This window comes from Vulpes vulpes, chromosome 13, assembly GCF_048418805.1.
Source record: "Vulpes vulpes isolate BD-2025 chromosome 13, VulVul3, whole genome shotgun sequence".
NCBI classification, from domain to species: Eukaryota; Metazoa; Chordata; class Mammalia; order Carnivora; family Canidae; genus Vulpes; species Vulpes vulpes.
The window spans coordinates 96,399,425-96,419,983 of record NC_132792.1 but is presented as its reverse complement, the minus strand read 5'-3'; the positions used below and the strand labels follow the sequence as shown (position 1 = coordinate 96,419,983).

The 20,559-nt window shown below is 38.6% G+C and overlaps 1 protein-coding gene across 2 annotated transcripts; it reads right to left on the bottom strand.

Annotated features, from left to right (window-relative positions):
• Positions 1-212: 212 nt before the first annotated feature.
• HRH4 (histamine receptor H4) lies at positions 213-13,297 on the bottom strand. 2 transcript variants are annotated; one of them, XM_026006468.2, is made up of 3 exons: positions 13,105-13,297; positions 6,525-6,688; positions 213-1,083 (listed from the first exon to the last, which is right to left on the bottom strand). In XM_026006468.2, the coding sequence occupies exons 1-3, from the start codon at positions 13,295-13,297 to the stop codon at positions 250-252; spliced, it is 1,191 nt and encodes a 396-aa protein (XP_025862253.2). In that variant the 3' UTR covers positions 213-249. The 2 variants fall into 2 exon arrangements, with proteins under 2 accessions (XP_025862253.2, XP_025862254.2); XM_026006469.2 differs by lacking the exon at positions 6,525-6,688 and having other exon boundaries at positions 213-983.
• Positions 13,298-20,559: the final 7,262 nt, after the last annotated feature.

Here is a 20,559-nt window from a genome sequence, read left to right as displayed (position 1 = left end):
GAAAAGTACAGTGCATTTGTAGCTAGGAGTTTACAAAAACATTGTCATCTATTTCTAATTGCACTATTATTATTCACTGGAATAATTTTCCCTTGACTTCCAGGCTCCAATTTTTTTAAAAACTTTCAAGAGTTACAATTTTATGGACTTTCCTGGTAGCAGGGAAAGGGAAGAAATGAAAATGAAAGTCAGATCAAATTCATGTAGGTGAGATTAAGACTAAAATTTTTGTCAATGATAAAATTATCTTTAAGAGGACACTGACCGATTCTGTGATGGTATGGATGGCTTTTTCATATGAAATATTTTCAAGAAAGCCTTCTGGAAATGCTTGTGACACAATGGATACAAAAAAGGATTGACAAAGGAATTGAGCCATTGAAGCCAAAATGTGATTTCGTACCCAACTATTTGAGGACGCTGTTCTAGTGGGTAAATTGAACGAATGATGGTGAACAGGGAATAGGGAGCCCAGCAAACGGCAAAAACACCTAGGAGAATGGCCAGTGACTTGGCTAATTTCCTGGCTCTAAGCAGTTCAATATGTTCCCTTTGGTGAAGACACAGGGAATCAGAATGGGTGAGGGAAGCCATTTTGGAAGTAATTATACTGCTATTCATCTGGGCTCTTAAAGAAAGCAAGAGATTGCTCTTTCTTTCATGTCTTTTCAAAGGAACAGATGGTGCTGTTTCCTTCTGTTCAGGAAGAGATGTTCTTGAAAACAGTCCACCCCTAAGTAAGGATCCACAGTTACTGGAAGAGACAGAAGAAGTGAGTGTGGGCTGGCTTTGCCACCGACTGAGATTGCCACGCTTCCACAGGCTCCAGTATATGTACATGTTGAAATAGGCCACCGAGAAGACTGGGACAAGGAATTCAAAGAATGACGAGATGGCGAGGATGTACCATCTGGTAAAGAATCCAGGTTCACAATCCTTCTCCTCCATGACTCTGAAACTGGAATTCTTCCAAGACTCTGAAACTAGAATGATTGGCCCATGCACTAAGAAGGCCAGGACCCAGACTGCCACCATCAAAGACACAATCTTCAAGATCCCAGTGTGTTGAGCTCTGTAAGAAACCTAAAAGAGACCAAATAAATTGTTTCAATATAATGAACATATGTTGGTTGCATAAGGCATATCATAGGCCCTCAGAAGTTTCAGTGCTATGCAAGAGGTAGGGAAGTTACCTAGCCCTGGATAACATGATATGGGCCAGGACAGAGGGTTCATTGGAGCTTGGTCCAAGGTGCAGACTTTCTTAGCGACCTACCAGAAGGAATCTATTAAACCTCTGGCCCTCTAGAAAATGTTAAGATCAATATCTAAAATAAGAATGCAATGTTTCCTACTCTACAGATACTAATCTGAATGGTGGAACAACTGAAACTGGGTGCCCCTTTTCACAATGTTTCTCAATCTGCCAGCTGGATCATGATTAGAATTTTTCTTTTAATGAAGTAGAGCAGTCAATGTCAGAATGTTTCACAATTAGATGAGTTTGTATTGTTTGATGAAACTTTTGCTTTGGGAATGTGGATATACATAGAGAGGGAGAAACACATGTACTGAACCCCCATCAATGGTTTTTGCCTGCGGTCACAGTCAAACAAGTTTGAATGCCACTGTCTTTTTTGATTCTGATATTTAGGAAGAATCTACTCTGTAGTTTACCCAGAGACTTCAAGGTGGTGTCAAAAAGAGAATTCTTACATCACTCCCAAGGAGATGAACACCCCCCGCCCCAACACACACACACAAAGTCTAAAGCTGCTATGGAGAAATAATAGAATGTTACTGAGCATTACCAAATCATTTCTTTCTATAAACATTTCCACTTGACAAAAATGGTGCCAAAGCTGTGGTGGCCAGCCACTAGGAGAGACATGGCTGTGGCAAGGACCACAGTCTTTTTTAAAGGATGAAGAATGCTCTAGGTCTGCTTGGTCATAAAGACTGGCTTCTATAAGGGAAAATGAGGTTCTATGAGTAAGGATTGCTCTCAGTTCTCATGATCTTTGATAGATCCTGAAATCTTTAAAAATATTTTCTATAAGAATCTGAAAGGTCACATAAACACATTAACCAAGAATTTTTTTAAGGGGACCTGGAACAACCTTCCTAAGCTTTTTTAGATCAGTAAGTTCCTTCCAGCTCATATGTTCTATATTTCTCTGATTTCCTCACTCAAGGGAAAGGAAATGATTTCCCCCATGAAACTGAAACATGCCTCTCTTTCCACCGTTGCTTATGTATTATTTTCTCTACAAGTCTCTAAATTTCATGCTATGGTGTGTTTTCTCATTTCTATTAAAAAGGTACAACAATGCCCAGCACTGTCTTTCTTTGATGGATTGTGCAGGCTGGGAAGGGCTCACCAATTGGCTGGAGGTAAGAAGAAGCAGACTTAAAAAAAAAAAAAAGAAAGAAAGAAAGAAAAGTTATTTTTAAAAACTGCAGGGAAGTGGGTTTTTTTTTTCAAATTACTGATATTTCTGAGGCTAAGCTAAAATGCATATGGTGCTGACCACAAGTTCCCATATACAATACACTTTTTTACCTTCTGCTTCTCATGCCACTAATTAATATATCTCTTGCACTAAATCTAATGATTATGAAGATGGTAACAATACCCAGATGGTCATAAAACTGCATTTAGTTTTTTAATTGCTCTGTTCAGCCTTTGTAATGATGTGATGCAATATGCTGGAAAGTGATCTCTTTTCTATTATGCATAAGGTCAAATGGGATAATGGACATCCAAGGGAATTGAAAGGACAATGCCCATCTCTTCATCTCTGGATAGCATTTTTGATAGATAGCTCAAGCATTGCTTGAATCCAGGCCCAAGCCAGTTGGAGTGGCCTTCCTGAGATCAATCAATGGCCCAGTCCTCACCCATGACAGAATATGTTCATTGTTCAGGATATTGCCTCTTATCCTGCTTCCCTACCCACACCAATAAGATATCCAAACATTCTGTCGATCAAGTTTCTTTTATAAGGCAGAGCAGCCCCCAGAACTTGCTGGTGTTAATAATGAGATGAGATTGCAGAGCCATTCTAAGCACCTGTTGCAGGTTGAAATGTGTCCTCCAAAGAGATACATCGGATTCCTAAGACCTGGTACCTGTGTGTATGACCTCTTTGCAGATATAGTCAAGTTAAGATGAGGTCATATTTAATTAGGGTGAGCCCTAATCCAATATGACTAGTGTCCTTATAAGAAAGGCACAGACACACAGGAAGAACACTGTATCAATGGAAGCAGAGACTGGAGTGACACATACGAGCCAAGGGCCGCCAAGGAATGCCAAGGATGGCTGGTAATATTAGAAGCTAAGAGAAAGGCATGGAACCAGCAGCAGAGAGAGCATTGCCCTGCCCACACTTTGATTTTGGACTTCAGGTCTCCAAACATTAAATGTATTCTGGAGAATAAATATCTATGGTCTTAAGCCATCCAGTGTGCAATACTTGATTACAGCAGTCCTAGGAAACTAGCCAGCCCCCAGCAACAATATTTTCATGGTCTTGATTTTACTGTTAAGCTTCCTTCTTCATCTTCAGGTAAAAAATAAGTAAATAAATAAATACTCTCCACTTACAATCTTAATTCTACACACATTTTAATCCCCACTCCTTCCAACTACACTGTTCTACTTTCCTGCATCCACTCTTGTTTCAGCCACACAGAAATCTGCCCCTCCAGAAAATGTGTCTGAGCACTGTAGTCATGCACTGCCATCTGCACTGGGCCTTCCTTTTCTGAATTATTGTCAGATTTCCACTTCTCAGGCCTAGCCCACAACCTGCCTTCCCATATTGTCTCTTCCACTTTGAACTACAACAAGAACTCAGCTTCCCCATAACTACTTCCTATGAGCTCCAGTGGTCTTTGAGGGCTTCCTGGCTCACATGGCTATATTTGAACTATTAGCCAACAGAGATACAAGAGCTACCTGTCTATCCCTTGCAAACATCCACGCACTGGTATGTGGAGCTCTTGTTACACACTTGACTCTGTGCTATGTACTAAAGATCTTAGATCCAGCTGACCCAGGCCTCATCAAATTAGAACCTACATGGCCAGGGGAATTCCTCAAGGCAAGACTAGGAAACAAACCCACTCATTCTCTCTCTATACCTCAGTCCTCATGTCTCTGTGACTTCTAACACTTGTCCTAACTGTACAAAGTGTCCCTTGCCTTTGCAAAAACCCAAGATAGACTCAAGAGCTTGAACATCCAGCAAAGGGATGTCCTAGTGAACATTAACTAGGAACATCCAGTGAAGACTAAAAAGAAATATTAACTCAGAAAAAAAGGGAAATGTTTAAGTATAAATCGGAAATATTATTAATTAAAGCACTTTCGAACATTCTGATGGACTCAAACTAAGAAATACATTATATTATTTTATTTTTTTAAGAAATACATTTTATATCATAATTAAGTGCACAGACAGAAGTACTCATAAAATAATACCTACATTTATTATGTAAAAGATACTCTGATATTTTATACTCTATTTTTTAGTTCTGTTTTACTATGGGTTTTTTTCTCTATTTTTTCTTTAAAAAAAAAAAAAAAAAAAAAGCTGCCACAACCCATGAACTGACTTCATAACTCAACAGCCTACAATGGAAAACCATGTGGATCACAACCTGCAATTAGAAAATCATGAGCTTAGAGGCATCTGAATTGCTCATCCAAGCTAATCTGTACTCTCTCCAGAGTTTGTGTGCTACAAATTGCAGTGGGCCATGAAGTACCTGATGCCAAGTGTCTGGACCAACACATTCATTCTCCTCTTCTTCCTGACAATATGGCAGCTCAGCTAGAGACCACATTTCCCAGCTTTTCTTGCAATGAGATGTGAGACCATATGACTAAATGTCACCAATAAAATGTGAGTGGAAATGATTGTATGATTCTGCACCACTTGGTTAAAAGAAAATCCCTTACCCTGGACTTCTGCCCTTTGCTCATCCTTTCTAGAACCTGGAGTGACAGCAACCTGACCTTGACCATGGAGAGTAATGGTCAAGAGCAGAATAATGACTTAGAGCAGGGATCAGTGAACTAGTGTCTATGAAACAAATGTGCCCCACCACCTGTTTAGATCAATTTTCATTGGAAGACAATGAATGAATCATTCCCTTTTATTTTTTTTAACATATTATGTATGGTTGTTTTTGTGACATAATGGTAGATTTGAGCAGTTGCAACAGAGACCGTAGGTTCCTTTATAACAAAAGTTTGCTGACCCCTGCCCTAGAGGGTGCAGAGCCACCCTGTTAGCTTAGGTTCCTAGATGATTTTCTGAGCAGAAGCTTTCCTGGAATGTTCTGTGAGAGAAAAAGAAATTTCGATCTTGTTTGAGCCTCATCTTTGTTACTGCAGTTGATCCTTGCCTTACGCAATATACTCTTGTCTGCTCCAAGCTGTGCAGCCCTCAGAGCTGTCAGAGCTGTCACTGTCCTCCCAATACTTCCAACATGGCCCTTAGTCTACTCTGCCGAACCCATCTGTTTTTAGATCTTTCTCCACATTAGCCTGTTGTGCTCCTCAAAAGTGGAGACTTATCCCAGCACTTAGCAAAATCACACAGTAGTAGCCCCTAAAGATTTGAGGGGAGTGAAGGAGGTTTCCTATCTAGGTCTCAAAGACTTCAGATTACTGCTCTGTATTGCTATACTCCTGTCACCCTCTGTCTTTACTTGCATCTGCCTTGTATTTCCCCTTGTTCTATTGCTGATAAATTTAGCATTTGCTATTCCAAATCTTACATCATTTCAGACTTTCTTGGCATGGATCCTACACAGGCTTTGGGACTTGATCTTCCAGGCTGGTCCCACTGTCTGACCTATAGCTTCTCTGTATATTCTTTTTTCCTTTGGCTATTTTCTCACAACATTCAAAAGTCTGGGCATCAGGATGCCTGGGTGGCTCAGTGGTTGCGCATCTGCCTTTGGCTCAGGTTGTGATCCCAGGGTCCTGGGATCAAGTCCCACATGGGGCTTCTCACAGGGACCCTGCTTATCCCTCTGCCTGTGTCTCTACCTCTCTCTGTGTGTCTCTCATGAATGAGCAAATAAAATCTTAAAAAAAAAAAAAAAGTCTGGGCATCTTTCTGCTTGCCCACGAGGTTCCACCTGAGGAAAATCTTCATGTCTTAGTTTGTGTAAGGAATGGAACTGATAAGCCTACTGTGACTCTCAGGTATATCCAATCTACTGCGGACTCAGTCTACCACTTCTGAAAACTTGCCTTGGATTATTTTTTTTATGTCTTTCCACTTGAGTGGTATGTAGAGGAGTGAATGACTTAGCCAAATCACACACAGAAATTGTTCTCTAAGGGCCAATGAAAACGTTGTGCCAAATAACAGAAGGATAATCAGGATCCTCAAAGGTTTGCCAACTAAACAAAAAATTACACGCAAAAAGGTTTTGCTTGTGGACCCAAAATGTGTAAGTACATAATCTTCTAAAGAAGGTAAATTAATGTTTTCACTTACAGCATTCGAGACTGACTGGTATCGATCATAGCTGATGAGAACAATGTTATACACCGATGTTGTACACAAAAGATAGTCGGCAATGAGCCAAAATGCACAGAGTTTATTTCCAAAGTCCCAATCAAACAGAGTGTGAGGGATGTACAAAGGAATGGAGATCATACCTGTATAAGGAAAAATAAGGCAAAAAAAAAAAAAAGCATGTATCAATGAATACAAAGAGGCATAGGCATACAACACAATGACATACCTGAACTGACTAAAACTGTCTTGATTATAATTTAGAAATTCATGGTATTTCATTAACAAACTCAAGACTGATTACCTACACATTCCTTAAATACTATTTTCTTTCTTAAATACTATCTTTGCAATGGCTATTATAAATATCATATGTTTCCTTATTACTTTCCAAATTAAGCTCAGGTCTCAATCTGCATCTCCAGCCATATACAGCACAAGTCATCTTTATGTTCATGATCCAACCCAGACAGAATAGGCCAGCCTTCCCCCAAACACAGCCCACAGTTTCACATGTCCTTTGGCAACAGCACTCTTTCTTCCTAGAATATCTTCCTCTCTTCTACTGAAAAGTCTATTTATTTCCATCTCATTCTTCATTCAGTTCACAAAAATGACTACCTCCTTGTCATCTTTCTCAGAACTTCCTTGCCAGAAGTAACCCCTCTGTCACCTGCACTGTGCTGGCACTTTGCTCTTTGCTCCCTCTCTCATGTACAAATACATTCTATTTTGGATCTCTGTCATCTTATCATGTATTTCTCCTGAGAGATGAGACCTCAGTTGTAAATTGATCTTTGCGTTTTTCACAACATTGAGAGCTGACCAATGGCTGATACATTTAACTTAAATAAGTTAATAATAGCTGATATGTATTGTGCAGTTACCATATGCCAGACATCATGCTATGTCTGCTGCATATATCATCTCATTTAATGTTCATAGAAACTGTCTGAGGTAGAAACCATGGTGACATCGCTGATAAAGAACTTATAGCTCAAGATGAAGACATAATTGCCCAAGGTCCACTCCACTAGTAAACAGAAGATTGGCTTTGAAGCCAAGCAGTGTGATTTCAGAACTCCCAACTTTAACCACTGCACTTCACTGAGTGAACAAATATGTAAGTGGTTCAGCTCTGCACAGAAATTGCTTAATTATGAAAAATGACTAAACGGGGCTCCCTTTCCTTTAGCTTTGTTGGAATTTTTCATTGTGATGACATTTCAGACAAGTGACACTACTCACTAAGAATCTAATCTATTAAGAGGAAGGAAGCTCAGTGAGAAACTTCATATTTTATCAGGCATTTGGCAAGATGTCCTATTTTCATTTGAAAATCAAATTAACCGATGATGAAGAACAATAGTAAAGGCAAAAGAAAGGAGAAGGATGAAGGAAACCCTGCATTCTCCCAAAACTAGATGACATGAGGATATAATGGTGTGGTTTCAGCACCAGTGAAAGGGAATGCAGAATTTACTTTTCTGTACCTAAGTTCACATACAAAGATGAGAGACAAAGCATCATCGAGATGGAAGAGTTTTGTGGTCAGTTCTTATATGTAGTTCAATTTGCCTGCTTGTTTCATGCCTCGATTATATTTTTAATGATAACCAATCTTATTTATGGGGCCTTCCATCTCAAAGGGGCACGTGCATGCATGCATACACACACCTATGGTATAAAATAGGTAAATGAGATAAATCAAAGTACCTAAGATAAATCACCTGAGATAAATCAAAGTTTCTTCAAAACAGAGATATGTATCCTATTTTGGTCCAGAGTTGTGGCTTCCAATATTCCCAAAATGAGTATTTTCTACACGCACATGCTTATTTCCTCCACAGAATGACAAAACGTACAATGGCCAATAATCATTTGCATTACAGACACACTGTCTCTTTCAATGTTAAAGGGAGGGTGTGAGTTCAGTAATCTTGTCCACACATTTTCTGAATTAGATGAAAGAGGAAGGGTGTGTTTGGGTGTGTTCAAAACTTCAGGAGCTGCTTGAGACAGCAGTTTCAAATAGCCAATCCTCTGGCTTTAATAAAACCCTGCTGTCACCTCATGTTCTACATGATATTTGGCACAAATGTCATGCTTAGATCCTCCATCTTGTTGAGTGATGGCAATGTTTGTGGCTAATTCCAAAGCAGTTTCAAAAACTGAATCGTAGCTATTTCTAGGATACGCCCACTCTGAAGTGTTTCTATAACTGCCACTCTGGAATCATGCTTCTGAGTCAGATTGACTTGATAAGCAAATCTAAGAGTCAGTTTCTTGAAAAAAGCAATGTACCTTTAGCATGACAGTTTAAGGGGGTTAGGGGGTGGGAAGTGAGGGAAAACAAACTATATTAAGAGAAGGCAGTGAAGAAATAAAAACAAGGAAGTGAAGGAAGAAGGAGAGCAGAGCAGAAAAAAGAAGGATGAGAAGAAAAGCCCTGTTAAACCTCAGGCCATTTGCTCACCCCAGCCTGCTCCCCGCCTTTCCGTCTAACCTCCTGCTACTCCCTCTGCCCCTCACTCCCTCCACTCCAGATCCTCCTGCCTCAGATACACTGCACACTCACCCCTCAGATCCTTGCACTTGCCCCAGTAGGAAATGCTCTTCCTTTAGAGCTCCTTCTTATTCACTCTGATGTGTCCTAACCAGTGAGCCCCACCCCTGGCATTTAAATGGCAAACTCCATCTCCAGCACCCTTTCTCTCCCTCTTCCCTGCTATTTTTCTCACTAACAATGACCACCCTCTAAAATGCTATATAATTTTATTCACTTATTTATATTTTTTATATGTCTCACCACCAGCAGCAGCCCAGTAGAAATAGAAGCACCATGAGGACAGGGAGTTTTTGTCCCTATTTTCACTGTTATACCCCCAGTATCTCAGAGAGTGCCTACTTCAAAATAAGCCAGCATTGGATAATGAGCATGGGGAAGCCCAATTTGCTTGAAAATTGCCACTATCTGGCATTGTCCCTTCTTTCCAAAACCAGGTAAGAAGCTACAATTTCCATGAGAAAGTGACAATCAAGAGTTGGAGGTAGCTAAAAACCCCAGTGAATTCTTTGGGCCAATAGGGGAATGTGTGGACAATGGTGAGTGCATAGAGAGTATTATGGACTGAATGTTTGTGTCCCCCCAAAATTCACATGTTGAAGCCCTACCCCTCAGGGTGGCTGCATTTGGAGATAGGGCCTACAAGGAGGTAAAGTTAAAGGAGTCTTAAGGATGGAGCCCTAATCCAACAGCATTTGTATCCTTATAAGAAGAAACACCAGAGAGCTTACTTGCTCGCTCTCTCCATGCACACTCAAAGGAAAGGCCACATGAGAACATATGGAGAAGGCAGCTGCCTGCAAATCAGGAAGAGAGCCCTAACCAGGAACCAAATCTGCTGGCACTTTGTTCTGGGACTTCTCAGCCTCCAGAACCATGAGAAAGTCGATTGCTGTTAAATCACTCAGACGGGCATTTGGTTGTGGCAGCCCAAGCTAACCAACAGAGAAGAGTCCTGAACTGAGGCATGAAGGGACTAAAGATAAACTCTGACCTCTTAAAACACGGTTCAGATTCTGTTGGCCCCAACCATCTCTGTCCTTGCAGATCCTGCCTGGCCATCTGTCACATGGTCATGTAGGCCCTAGGTGCCCACACACGTGTAGATGTGAAGAAGGAACCCATAGATGGAAACATAGTCATGTGATACCAATTTTATAGATATCTGCTTATAGAGATAGTATTTTTTTTTTCTGGAAGAGTGTGCAGATGAGATATATTTATATCAATGTAGCTGGTACTGGAATTTCTTCTCAATAAATCTTTGCTAAACATTACATTCAGCCTGGAAAGTTACTCAAGTGCCCCATAATTTAGATTTTCGATTAGAGGCCAGTTCTGAAACCTGTGAGAAGAGGGCATTTGGCAAAGCCCACAATACCTAGCACACGCAATACTCTAGGCTGTCACCACGTGGTTCTGGAGATCAAGGTCTCTTCACCAAAAGAACTAAGAATTTTTGCCTTACAACTACAGGAAAGTTCTCCTGAGTTCTCCCCTGGCCCAGCACCACCATCATGAGCCTATAGGCTCAGAGCCAAAAAGCCCACTGCTAAGCATGACTAAGGACAAAGAACAGCCCCAACACCAAACTCTCCAACTCCAATCTTGTTACAGAAAGTTCTCAGAGGCTGTCCTAATTTCTTATACCATCATGGCAAATACTGTTAAATAAGTGGGCCTCTGGATGAAGCTGGTAGGGGGAAAGGGAAATATCAAGGAGGAGACTGGCAGATTAACAAAGATTCTGGCTTGTGTCTGCTGTCATCAGCTGCAAAGCCATTCCTTTTCCCATCCACCTGCCAATGGAGGGAGACCCTCAGGAGTGTTGAATAACTACACCAGCAGGGATATTTCCCTAAGACAAACCACATCTTTATATTTGGTGTCCAAGCACATGGTGGTGGGGCTGCCCTGATGCTTCCATTGGGCCATACCAGGAAACCCTCTGTGCTTATCTAGTACCATCTTTGTTCAAAAGCTTCAGACCTCAGGCTCTTGTGGTTGGGTATAATTTTACCCCATCCCTCCCTACTGCCACTCCGTTTGAGTTAGTCAAAATACATAATCAACTTGAAGTGTTAGGTATTATCTAAAAGCTGTACAATTCTGTGAAGAAGGCAAAGAGGGAGAAGTATATTTATAGCGAATATTCTCTTCACATTAAATATAATCATATAAAAAAATAAATAAATATAATCATATAGTTATACATGTGCCTGTGATTATAGAAAATGATATGGAAGGATCTACCTCAAGTTGTTAATGTGGGTTACCTGAAGGGGCAGAATTGAGGAGAGAAATGGGGAGATTTTTGCTTTTTTTCAATACTTCTATGTGGTTCACCATCTTCATCTGTGATCCTTCTATGCTGTGACTCCACATCCATCTCTCCAAGCTAGAAGTTTTCTCCAGGACGTTTATCAGTACAATATCAGAAGCATTAGCTGCCCTCCCAAATGCCCCCTATTCCTATAAATCATGCCATACTTTTCTTGTTCCTAGAACTTAATCTTTATCTCCTGCTCAACCCCGCCCTTGCAGCTCTGCCTCCCCAACTTCCTTTCCACCCTCCCCACAGTCGCTCAGAACCTCATCATATGACTTGTGCCTAGATTGCTGCAGGAATGTTTCCGAAGCCAAGCTGCCACCTGCTCTGGCTTCTGCCACCTGCCACATCTCTGCTAATGCCTCCAAGGTAAAGCCTCAATCCATCAGATCACTCTTCTGCTTTAAAAATCCAGATCCTCACATTTTTTTGTTGAAAAACCTCCAGTCCAGACACACTAGTATTCTAGGGCCTTCATTATATAGATTCCAACTACTACAGCTTCATCCCCTATTGATCCCATACAGCCTGTCTGGAACTCACACTTAAGAAGATGGACACGATGATTTTCTACCAGCATGTCTTTGCTGATTCTTAGAATACTCCTCTCCATTTCTGCCTATGGAAATTCTACCCATCCTCTGAAGTTCATTTCAGATGCTTCTACCCACTAACCAGATGTGCTTTCTCCCTCCTCTGAGTGCCCATAGCACTTGGTGGGTCCCTGTGGTTCTCATATCATACTCTATACTGTTGCAGTCACTTGTGAGCTTCTCTTATCCACTCTCCTACATTGAAACCTTACCAAAGAAAGAAATTAACTTAGTCTTCTGTATATGTCATTATCTAATCATACTTGAGTACTTAATAGTCCTTACACATGGTAGGTAATCTACTATCATTTGTGATCTTGGTTTGAGTTGTCATCTATCTGTAGAGAAATCAAAAGAGGACTAACATTTGTTGAGTAACCCTATGTTCCAGGCAACGAAGTAAGTATTTTATGAGGGTTTTTTTTCACTGTAAAATAAATGAAAGCATTTATGTAGCTATAGACACGACAAGTTAAATTATACTAGAAGCTCCTATAAAGCAATACCATCAGCTGACATTTCCACATATACTTATAAACCTAAATATACAAGGAAAATAGCTCCAGAAACAAATAAATCTTAGACTAAAGCAATTTTAGAAGTATTCTGGACTTATTTTCATTCTATAAAAAGAAAATAAATTTTGTCAAGGAAAATTCTCCTACAACCCTGATTTACACATACATACTATTCCCCTAAAGTGGCATATAGTCTCTTCAGAATTTTAATCCTTAAACTTTTTTATTTTAACATCCCCAATTCTATACAGTCCCTTGAAATAACAGACGCTTATTTTCTTTTTAAAGCTAATTTAGGGCAGCCCGGGTGGCTCAGTGGTTTAGTGCCACCTTCAGCCCAGGGTGTGGTCCTGGAAACCTGGGATCAAGTCCCACATCAGGCTCCTTACATGGAGCTTGCTCCTCCCTTTGCCTGTGTCTCTGCCTCTCTCTCTGACTGTGTCTCTCATGAATAAATAAATAAAATCTTTAAAAAGAAAAAAAGCTAATTTAAAGGTTTTAGAAAGAAGTTATAATTGGAAAAGATTATCTGAAATAAAGACATGAAACTTACCAACGAAGAAGTCAGCAATGGCCAAATTAAGGAAAAAGTAGTTACTTCGATGTCTAAGCTTTTTATCCACCACAAAAGCTAGAATAACCACAGCATTTCCTAGCATTATAGCAAAAGCTAGTAAGCTCATTAAAAATGCTAGAGTAATGCGAGTACTTAGTGGTAAAGTAATTGTTCCATTAGTAGCTGACATCACATCAAATGATGAAGAAGCTCAATAGAGCAAATTAATCCAGGAAGACAATTCTGGCAAGTATGTTTTCCAATCGGGTACCTAATATATATAGTCTGCTACTCATAACTATTTTTCAAGATCTAATGCTGATCTCATTGTACTTCCTGATTCTTGATAAAGCAATCTTGTGATAACAGTTTCCCTTTAACTGACACTGAAAAAGTAGTTTCCAAAAGATAGTGAAATGTTTTAGTGTAAACATTTGAATGTGATTTAACTACCTCCCCTTAATAGAGCAATATTACATAATATATGTGAAATATAATCGATTCAGTAAATAGATAAGAAATTGGGCTCCAATGAGACTTATTTTTTGAACTGGTATAGATCTAGTTAAAGATTCTTTTCGGATCATGATGGGATACCGGGGGCTGAATTCACCATCCCATCTGACAGAACCAAAAAACTGAGCAGAATATATGAAACAATGGTTGTCAGAGCACCGGACATCAGGCAATGAAGGACAGTGATCCCTGAGAAAAGGGGAGAAAATGAGATCAGCTGTGCAGCTGCCCCTGCTTACTGTCTTTTGCGAGTTTCCAGGGCACAGAGCAGAGAGGGGACATCCAGGAGGAGCCCCCAGCAGATTACTTGCAATGGGGAGATGAAGTGCAGAGTCAGGGAGTACCAGATAGGACTCTGCTGCACAGCTGCTATGTAATACATATTTTTTAACTGCACATAAGCTGGAAGTCTTGTGAGTAAGATGGTGCTCGTAATTTCTTAAAAATGTAGCTGATAAAAATAAAATAAATATTACATAGAGAGATTAGACTTAAGGTTGATTTGATTATTTTTCATTCATGGCATGAAAATTAATGATCATGACCTTTTTTAAAAATATGAATGAGGGGCAGCCCCAGTGGCGCAGCGGTTTAGCACCGCCTGCAGCCCGGGGCATGATCCTGGAAACTCGGGATCGAGTCCCACGTCAGGCTCCCTGCATGGAGCCCGCTTCTCCCTCTGCCTGTCTGTCTGTCTGTCTCTCTCTCTCTCTGAATAAATAAAGTCCTTAAAAAAAATCTGAATGATTTTTCTCATTTGTCACTCTCCTTAATCTTTATTCTTCTTTACATTCATCACTATTAATTCACTAACAAGAGGTATTAGGAATTTGTACGTTCTTCCACAATTACAAAGTCCCTTTCAAAACTAGCCAGTTTTTATGCCTAGTCAACTTAGAAGGCCTTTATGTTAAAAAAGCAATGCAGCACTAGTTTAATGTAATTTCTTAATTCCAGAATTCTTAATTCTATTTTTTGTAATTTCATGTGGGAAGAGAAAGCAATCTAACAGGCTTAGAGATCTTGCCTTGTGCCTTAGGTTGTGGGGAATTGCCTTCACAGAAGTGGACTGCCAGGTAGGTAACATTTGGGGAAAATAATAATGACAAATCACATTGCGCTACATTTCATTCTCTTACCTTGTGTTGAGCCAACTCAACCACAGACTTGGTAGATGTGTAGCTCAGAATTCCATTTTAGGTACTCTATTTGAATTTATTTAAATTTACTGGTGTCAAATCGCTGTAACTTATGTGGCAGATCATTTCCTTTTCTATCACTCCTGATGTATACCTAACTGTTCTTTTTAAAGCATTTATGATACTTTAAAAATGTAAGTTTTGTAAATAAAAATAAATATAAAAGAATAAATCCTGAGGCACCTTGGTGGCTCAGTCCGTTAAGTGACCGACTCTTGGTTTCTGTTCAGGTCATAAACTTGGGGACATGAAGTCAAGCTCTGCATCAAGCCCCACATTGGGCTCCATGCTTAGCACAGAGTCCGCATGAGACTCTCCCACCCTCTCGCTCTGCCCCTTCCCCATGATCTCTCTCACTCACTCTCTCTCTCTCAATTAAAAAATTAGATCTATCAACTGTCTATTATCAGTAATCTTCATTGGTAAGCTCACCATTCAGTAGAACCTATTCACAAAGACTGTTTTATAATCATAGATTTTAACATTCAAAAAGTCATGATTAAGCCCTTTTAATCAAGATTGTTAAACATCTAGAGGCTTTTATGTATCCATTAGCAATTTGCTATTAAATAATGAATTTAAGTAACTTACCTTAGTGGACTGTAACCAGTGATTCAAGGCCTTTTGGCATTATTTAGAGCCTTTAACTTAATCTATTAATTATATGCTTATATAACTAAGAATAGAAATAAATATCACCTGGCCTCATCTAGTGACTGTGAAGATATGTACATATAAGGCAACTGAATGATGAATTAAAGATTCATCTTGCTAATGTCATGAGGAACACAGCAAGAGACTTAACCGTACCAGCAGAACTCGGCATCTAGATCCCCAACAGATCCCATCTCTTTTAATAAACAAGAGACTAACACCATCACCCTGCAGAGGCTTTCTAGCAGGTTTTACAGTTAGGGAGAAAAAGGAAGTAGAAGGACCAGGCTCTTTTCTTCATGAAGCTATTCTGCATTTTCAATTGGGTTGTTTGTTGCTGAGTTTTAAGACTTCTTTATAAATATTTTATATACTAGACTCTTATCAGATACAATTTGCAAATATTTACTCCTATTCTGTGTATTGTTTTTACTTTCTTAATAACGTCCTTTGAAGCACAGTTTTTAATTTTGATGAATTCCAATTTATTTTTTTAATTGCTTATGCTTTTGGTGTCACATCTAAGAAACCACTACCTAATCCAGGTCATGAAGATTTACTGTTATGTTTTCTTTGATAAATTTTATAGTTTTAGCTCTTATATTTAGGTCTTTGATACATTTGAGCTAATTTTCATATACATATGAGGTAAGGGTGCAACCTCATTGTTTCCCATGTGGATATCAAGTTGGCACAATTTGTTTGGAAAGGCTACTTTTTACCCATTGAATTGCCTTGGAATCCTTGTAAAAAATCACCTGATCATAAACATATGGGTTTATTTCTTTATTCTCAACTCTAGTTCATTGATCTTCATGTCTGTTATGCCAGTCCCATACACTTCTTTGTTTTCTATTCAGTTTAACAGTATCTTTCTATCTTAAAGATAAAATAAAGTATATTTCAAGCTTGTGATATAGAAATTTAAGGTTTGGGATCCCTGGGTGGCGCAGCGGTTTGGCGCCTGCCTTTGGCCCAGGGCGCGATCCTGGAGACCCGGGATCGAATCCCACGTCGGGCTCCCGGTGCATGGAGCCTGCTTCTCCCTCTGCCTGTGTCTCTGCCTCTCTCTCTATCTCTCTGTGACTATCATAAATAAAAAAAAAATAGAAATGTAAGGTTTAAGATATAAAATCACTTAAATTTAAGACATAAAATCATTAAGAAAGCCAATATTAAAAAGAATACTCAACAGCATTTAAGATCAATATGAAATCACATTTTAGCATTCAAACAATGTAGATTCACTTAAGTTCTTATAAAAAAATTTTTTAAAAAAGCATAGTTGGCAGATGACAGAGATGAACAGCATGATTTTTCAGTCTTAAGTATAGAATTTTGTTTAAAACCTGGTCATTATGATTGTATTTAAACAAGTTAGATAACATAAACAAACATGGTCTTAGAACTTCTGGTTCCATATACAAGAAGCTTGGAATGCATCACTCCACCCTAATAAGTAAAAAAGCTGAATAAACTGAAAAACCTTGGATCCATAAGAGAGGGAGGGACACAGGACAAACTGCTGTCCTCAAGACTGGAAAGACAGACAAGCAAATACACAGAGTTATGAGTTATCAGAGCAGGAAGTCTGAAAACAGAAAACACAAGGAACTGGTGCCAGGGTAAGAAAACCTGAACTGTAATTGATGAGTTGCTAGAGGACCAGTGCAGACAACTCAGAATTTAAAATTCCAAGGGGACGCAGTCATAGGGAGGGCCCCACAATTTGGTGAGATTTATTTCCAAAAGCTTGACCAAGTTCCTAAGGTAAATATCAGAAAAATCCCCTCACACTTCCAGTAGGGAGAGGGAAAAAGAAACAGTTTGAAATACGCCAGAAGACTCTTGTTCTTAACGAGGCCTGCCCTCTGCAGAAACTAGTTAACCATAGCCAAACGTGCTAGGGTTAGATCAGTGCCTAACAGATTTAGGGGAACACCCAACTCCACCCCACTCTAGCCATCTTGTCCCACCTAAGGGAAGAGAGTAAGAAATATTTGTGTAGTTCACAGTCCAGAGGCATGGGCTCACTAAAAGACTGAGAGACATCGGGGCAGCCCAGGTGGCTCAGCAGTCTAACACTGCCTTCAGCCCAAGGCGTGATCCTGGAGACCCAGGATGGAGTCCCACATCAGGCTCCCTGCATGGAGCCTGCTTCTTCCTCTCCCTGTGTCTCTGCCTCTCTCTCGCTCTCTGTGTCTCTCATGAATAAATAAATAAATAAAATCTTTAAAAAAACAACAACAAAAAAAGACTGAGACATAATCATAGACTATAGAATGGTTCCCTTCTCCTGATAATTCATTCACCACACCACCAAAGGCCTATTTACAGCAGTTCTTTTTACCTAGTACATCATATCTGGCTATCAAGAAAAAAAATTACAAGGCATATCAAAAGGCAAAAAAAATTTGAAGAGTTGGAGCAAGCATCAGAACCAAACATGCATGGCAGGGATGTTGGAATTATCAAACTGGGAATTTAAAACAACTATGATGGACAAATACAATGAATATGAATATCTCTAATGGAGAGCATAGGCAGCATGCAAGAACAGATGAGCAAACACTAACTCGAAAAGATATACGCACCTCTCTGTTCACTGCAGCATTATTTACAATAGCCAAGATATGGAAACAATCTAGGTGTCCATTGATGGATAAATGAGAAAGAAAATGTGGAGCATTAAAAAAGAAAGAAAGGAAGGAAAAATGTATATCCTTTACACACATACTTAAAATGGAATATCATTCATCCATAAAAAGAATGAAATCTTATCATTTGTGACACCATGGATGGACCATTATGTTAAGTGAAATAAGTCAGACACAGAAAGACAAATATTATATGATCTCACACGTATTGGAATCTAAAAATTAAAACAACTGAGCTCATAGATCAGAGAACAGATAGGTGGCGCCAGAGGAGGGGGCTTGTTAGTAAGGGGAGTGTAGCCAAAATGGGTGAAAGGGGTCAAAAGTTATCTTCCAGTTATGTAAGTCATGGGGATGTAATGTACAGCATGGTGACTATAGTTAATAATATTTGAAAATTACTAAGAGAGTAAATCTTTAAAGTTATCATCACAAGAAAAAAAGTTATGTAACTACATGTGGTAATAAATATTAATCAGACTTTATGTGGTGATCATTTTGCAATATATACAAATCTCAAATCATTATTGTATACCTGAAACTAACATGATGTTATATGTCAATTATGCTTCGGTTTTTAAAAAAGAGAAAGAAAGAAAAGAACAAATGGGCAATATAAGCTGAGAGGCAGAAATCCTAAGAATAAGAAATTAATGTTAGAGATAAAACACACTGTAACAAAAATGAAGAATGCCTTTGATGGGATTATTAGTAAACAGGATATAGTTGAAAAAAGAATCTCTGAGCTAAAGGGCATGTAAATAGAATTCTGGAAACCCAAAAGCAAAAAGAACAAGGACTGAAAGAAAGAAAAGAATATCCAAGGACTTGGATGACTACAAGTGGTATAACATATGCATAATGAGAATATCAGAAGGTGAAGAAAGAGAGAAAGGAACAGAAGAAATATCTGAAATATCAATGACTGAGAATTTCCCCAAACATCAGACACTAAACCATAGATTCAGGAACCTTAGCGAATATCTAGCTGGATAAATACCCAAAAGAACTACACATAAGCATATTATTTCAAACTTACTTACACAAAATGAAAGATAAAGTCCTGATAGAATTTCCTTGGAGAAAAACATCTTGCCCATAAAAGAACAAAGACAAGAACTACATCCAACTTCTCAGAAACTATGACAGCAAGATGAGAGTACAGTGAATTATTATAAATGTTGAGAGAAAAATCCACCAATCTAGAATCCAGTATCCTGCAAAATTATCCTTCAAAAGTGAAGGAGAAATAGATTTTCTCAGGAAAACAAAAATTGCGGGAATTTGTTGCCAGTAGACCTGCCTTGCAAGAAATGTTAAAAGGTTTTTTGGAAGAAAAAAAAAATACTGTAAGTCAGAAACTTGGATCTACGTAAGCTAAGGAAAAGCAATGAAGAAGGATTAGATGAAAGTAAATAAAAACTTTTATTTTTCTAGTTCTTAGTTGATCTCACAGATCATAGTTTAAAATAATACTAATGATATATTTGATTATGTATATTTATGTAAATATCATTTATATGCTTATATTTGCTTATATGTAAATGAAATGAATGACAGCAATGACATAAGGGATAGAAGGGAGGAATTAGGATAATTTTGTTATTATAGCATACTCATACTACCTATGGGTATATGAAATAGTACAGTGTTATTTGAAAGTGGGTTTGGATTAACTGTAAATATATATTGTAAACCCAGTTTTATGACTTCACTCAGTAGTTTCAACAATGAGTCATAGATTCCATCATCAGTAGGTAGGCACTATACAATCATATTAGCAAAGCCAAATTTAATTTTTCCAATCCCTTATAATAAAAGCCAAAAGAAGATTCAAATTATTAAAAATCAAAACAAAACCTTTGCTCTCTCCAGTTATTTTTTCATCCTGGTTAGAATGTGTAACTAATTTGCAAACTAATAAGCCACATGAAACAAAATTAAAGTTAAAAATAATTTTTAATAATTGGTATACACCAAAAAAACTGGCATATGCCAATGAAGTTCTGTTATATTCCAGTTTTGGAAAAAATGGCACATGTTTTTTCATCCCTGTGTTAAGTGACGGCAAACAAGTGTATCACAGGTAACTCACAAAAGCCTAGGAATAGAAATACCAACAAAACCCCCAGAAAATAAACAAAGAAATTTTAACAGGTATATTTACAAGAATATCAGAATATGCATCTGTGCCTATAGTTCTTTCTATTATCCAATCTATCAGCAGATTCTAAGTTTGCTTCCTAAATGTCTTTCAAATTCATCTACATAACTTCATCTCCATTCTCATTATCCTAATCCAAACTACCACTAAGTCTTTATTATGGCATCAGCCTTTTAAATGCTTCTCATTATCCACTCTTGTTCATTTTCAATCTATTTTCTGCCAAGCAACTGGAGTTCACTTCCTAAAACACAAATCTGAT

What these genes read in the sequence shown, in the direction of transcription:
- HRH4 (XM_026006468.2), bottom strand. Translation starts at nt 13,297, where the DNA reads ATGTCAGCTACTAATGGAACAATTACTTTACCACTAAGTACTCGCATT. An exon ending in CATTGCTGACTTCTTCGTTG is followed by an intron (nt 6,689 to 13,104) that starts GTAAGTTTCATG and finishes TTCCTTATACAG; the next exon opens with GTATGATCTCCATTCCTTTG. An exon ending in ACCAGTCAGTCTCGAATGCT is followed by an intron (nt 1,084 to 6,524) that starts GTAAGTGAAAAC and finishes GGTCTCTTTTAG; the next exon opens with GTTTCTTACAGAGCTCAACA.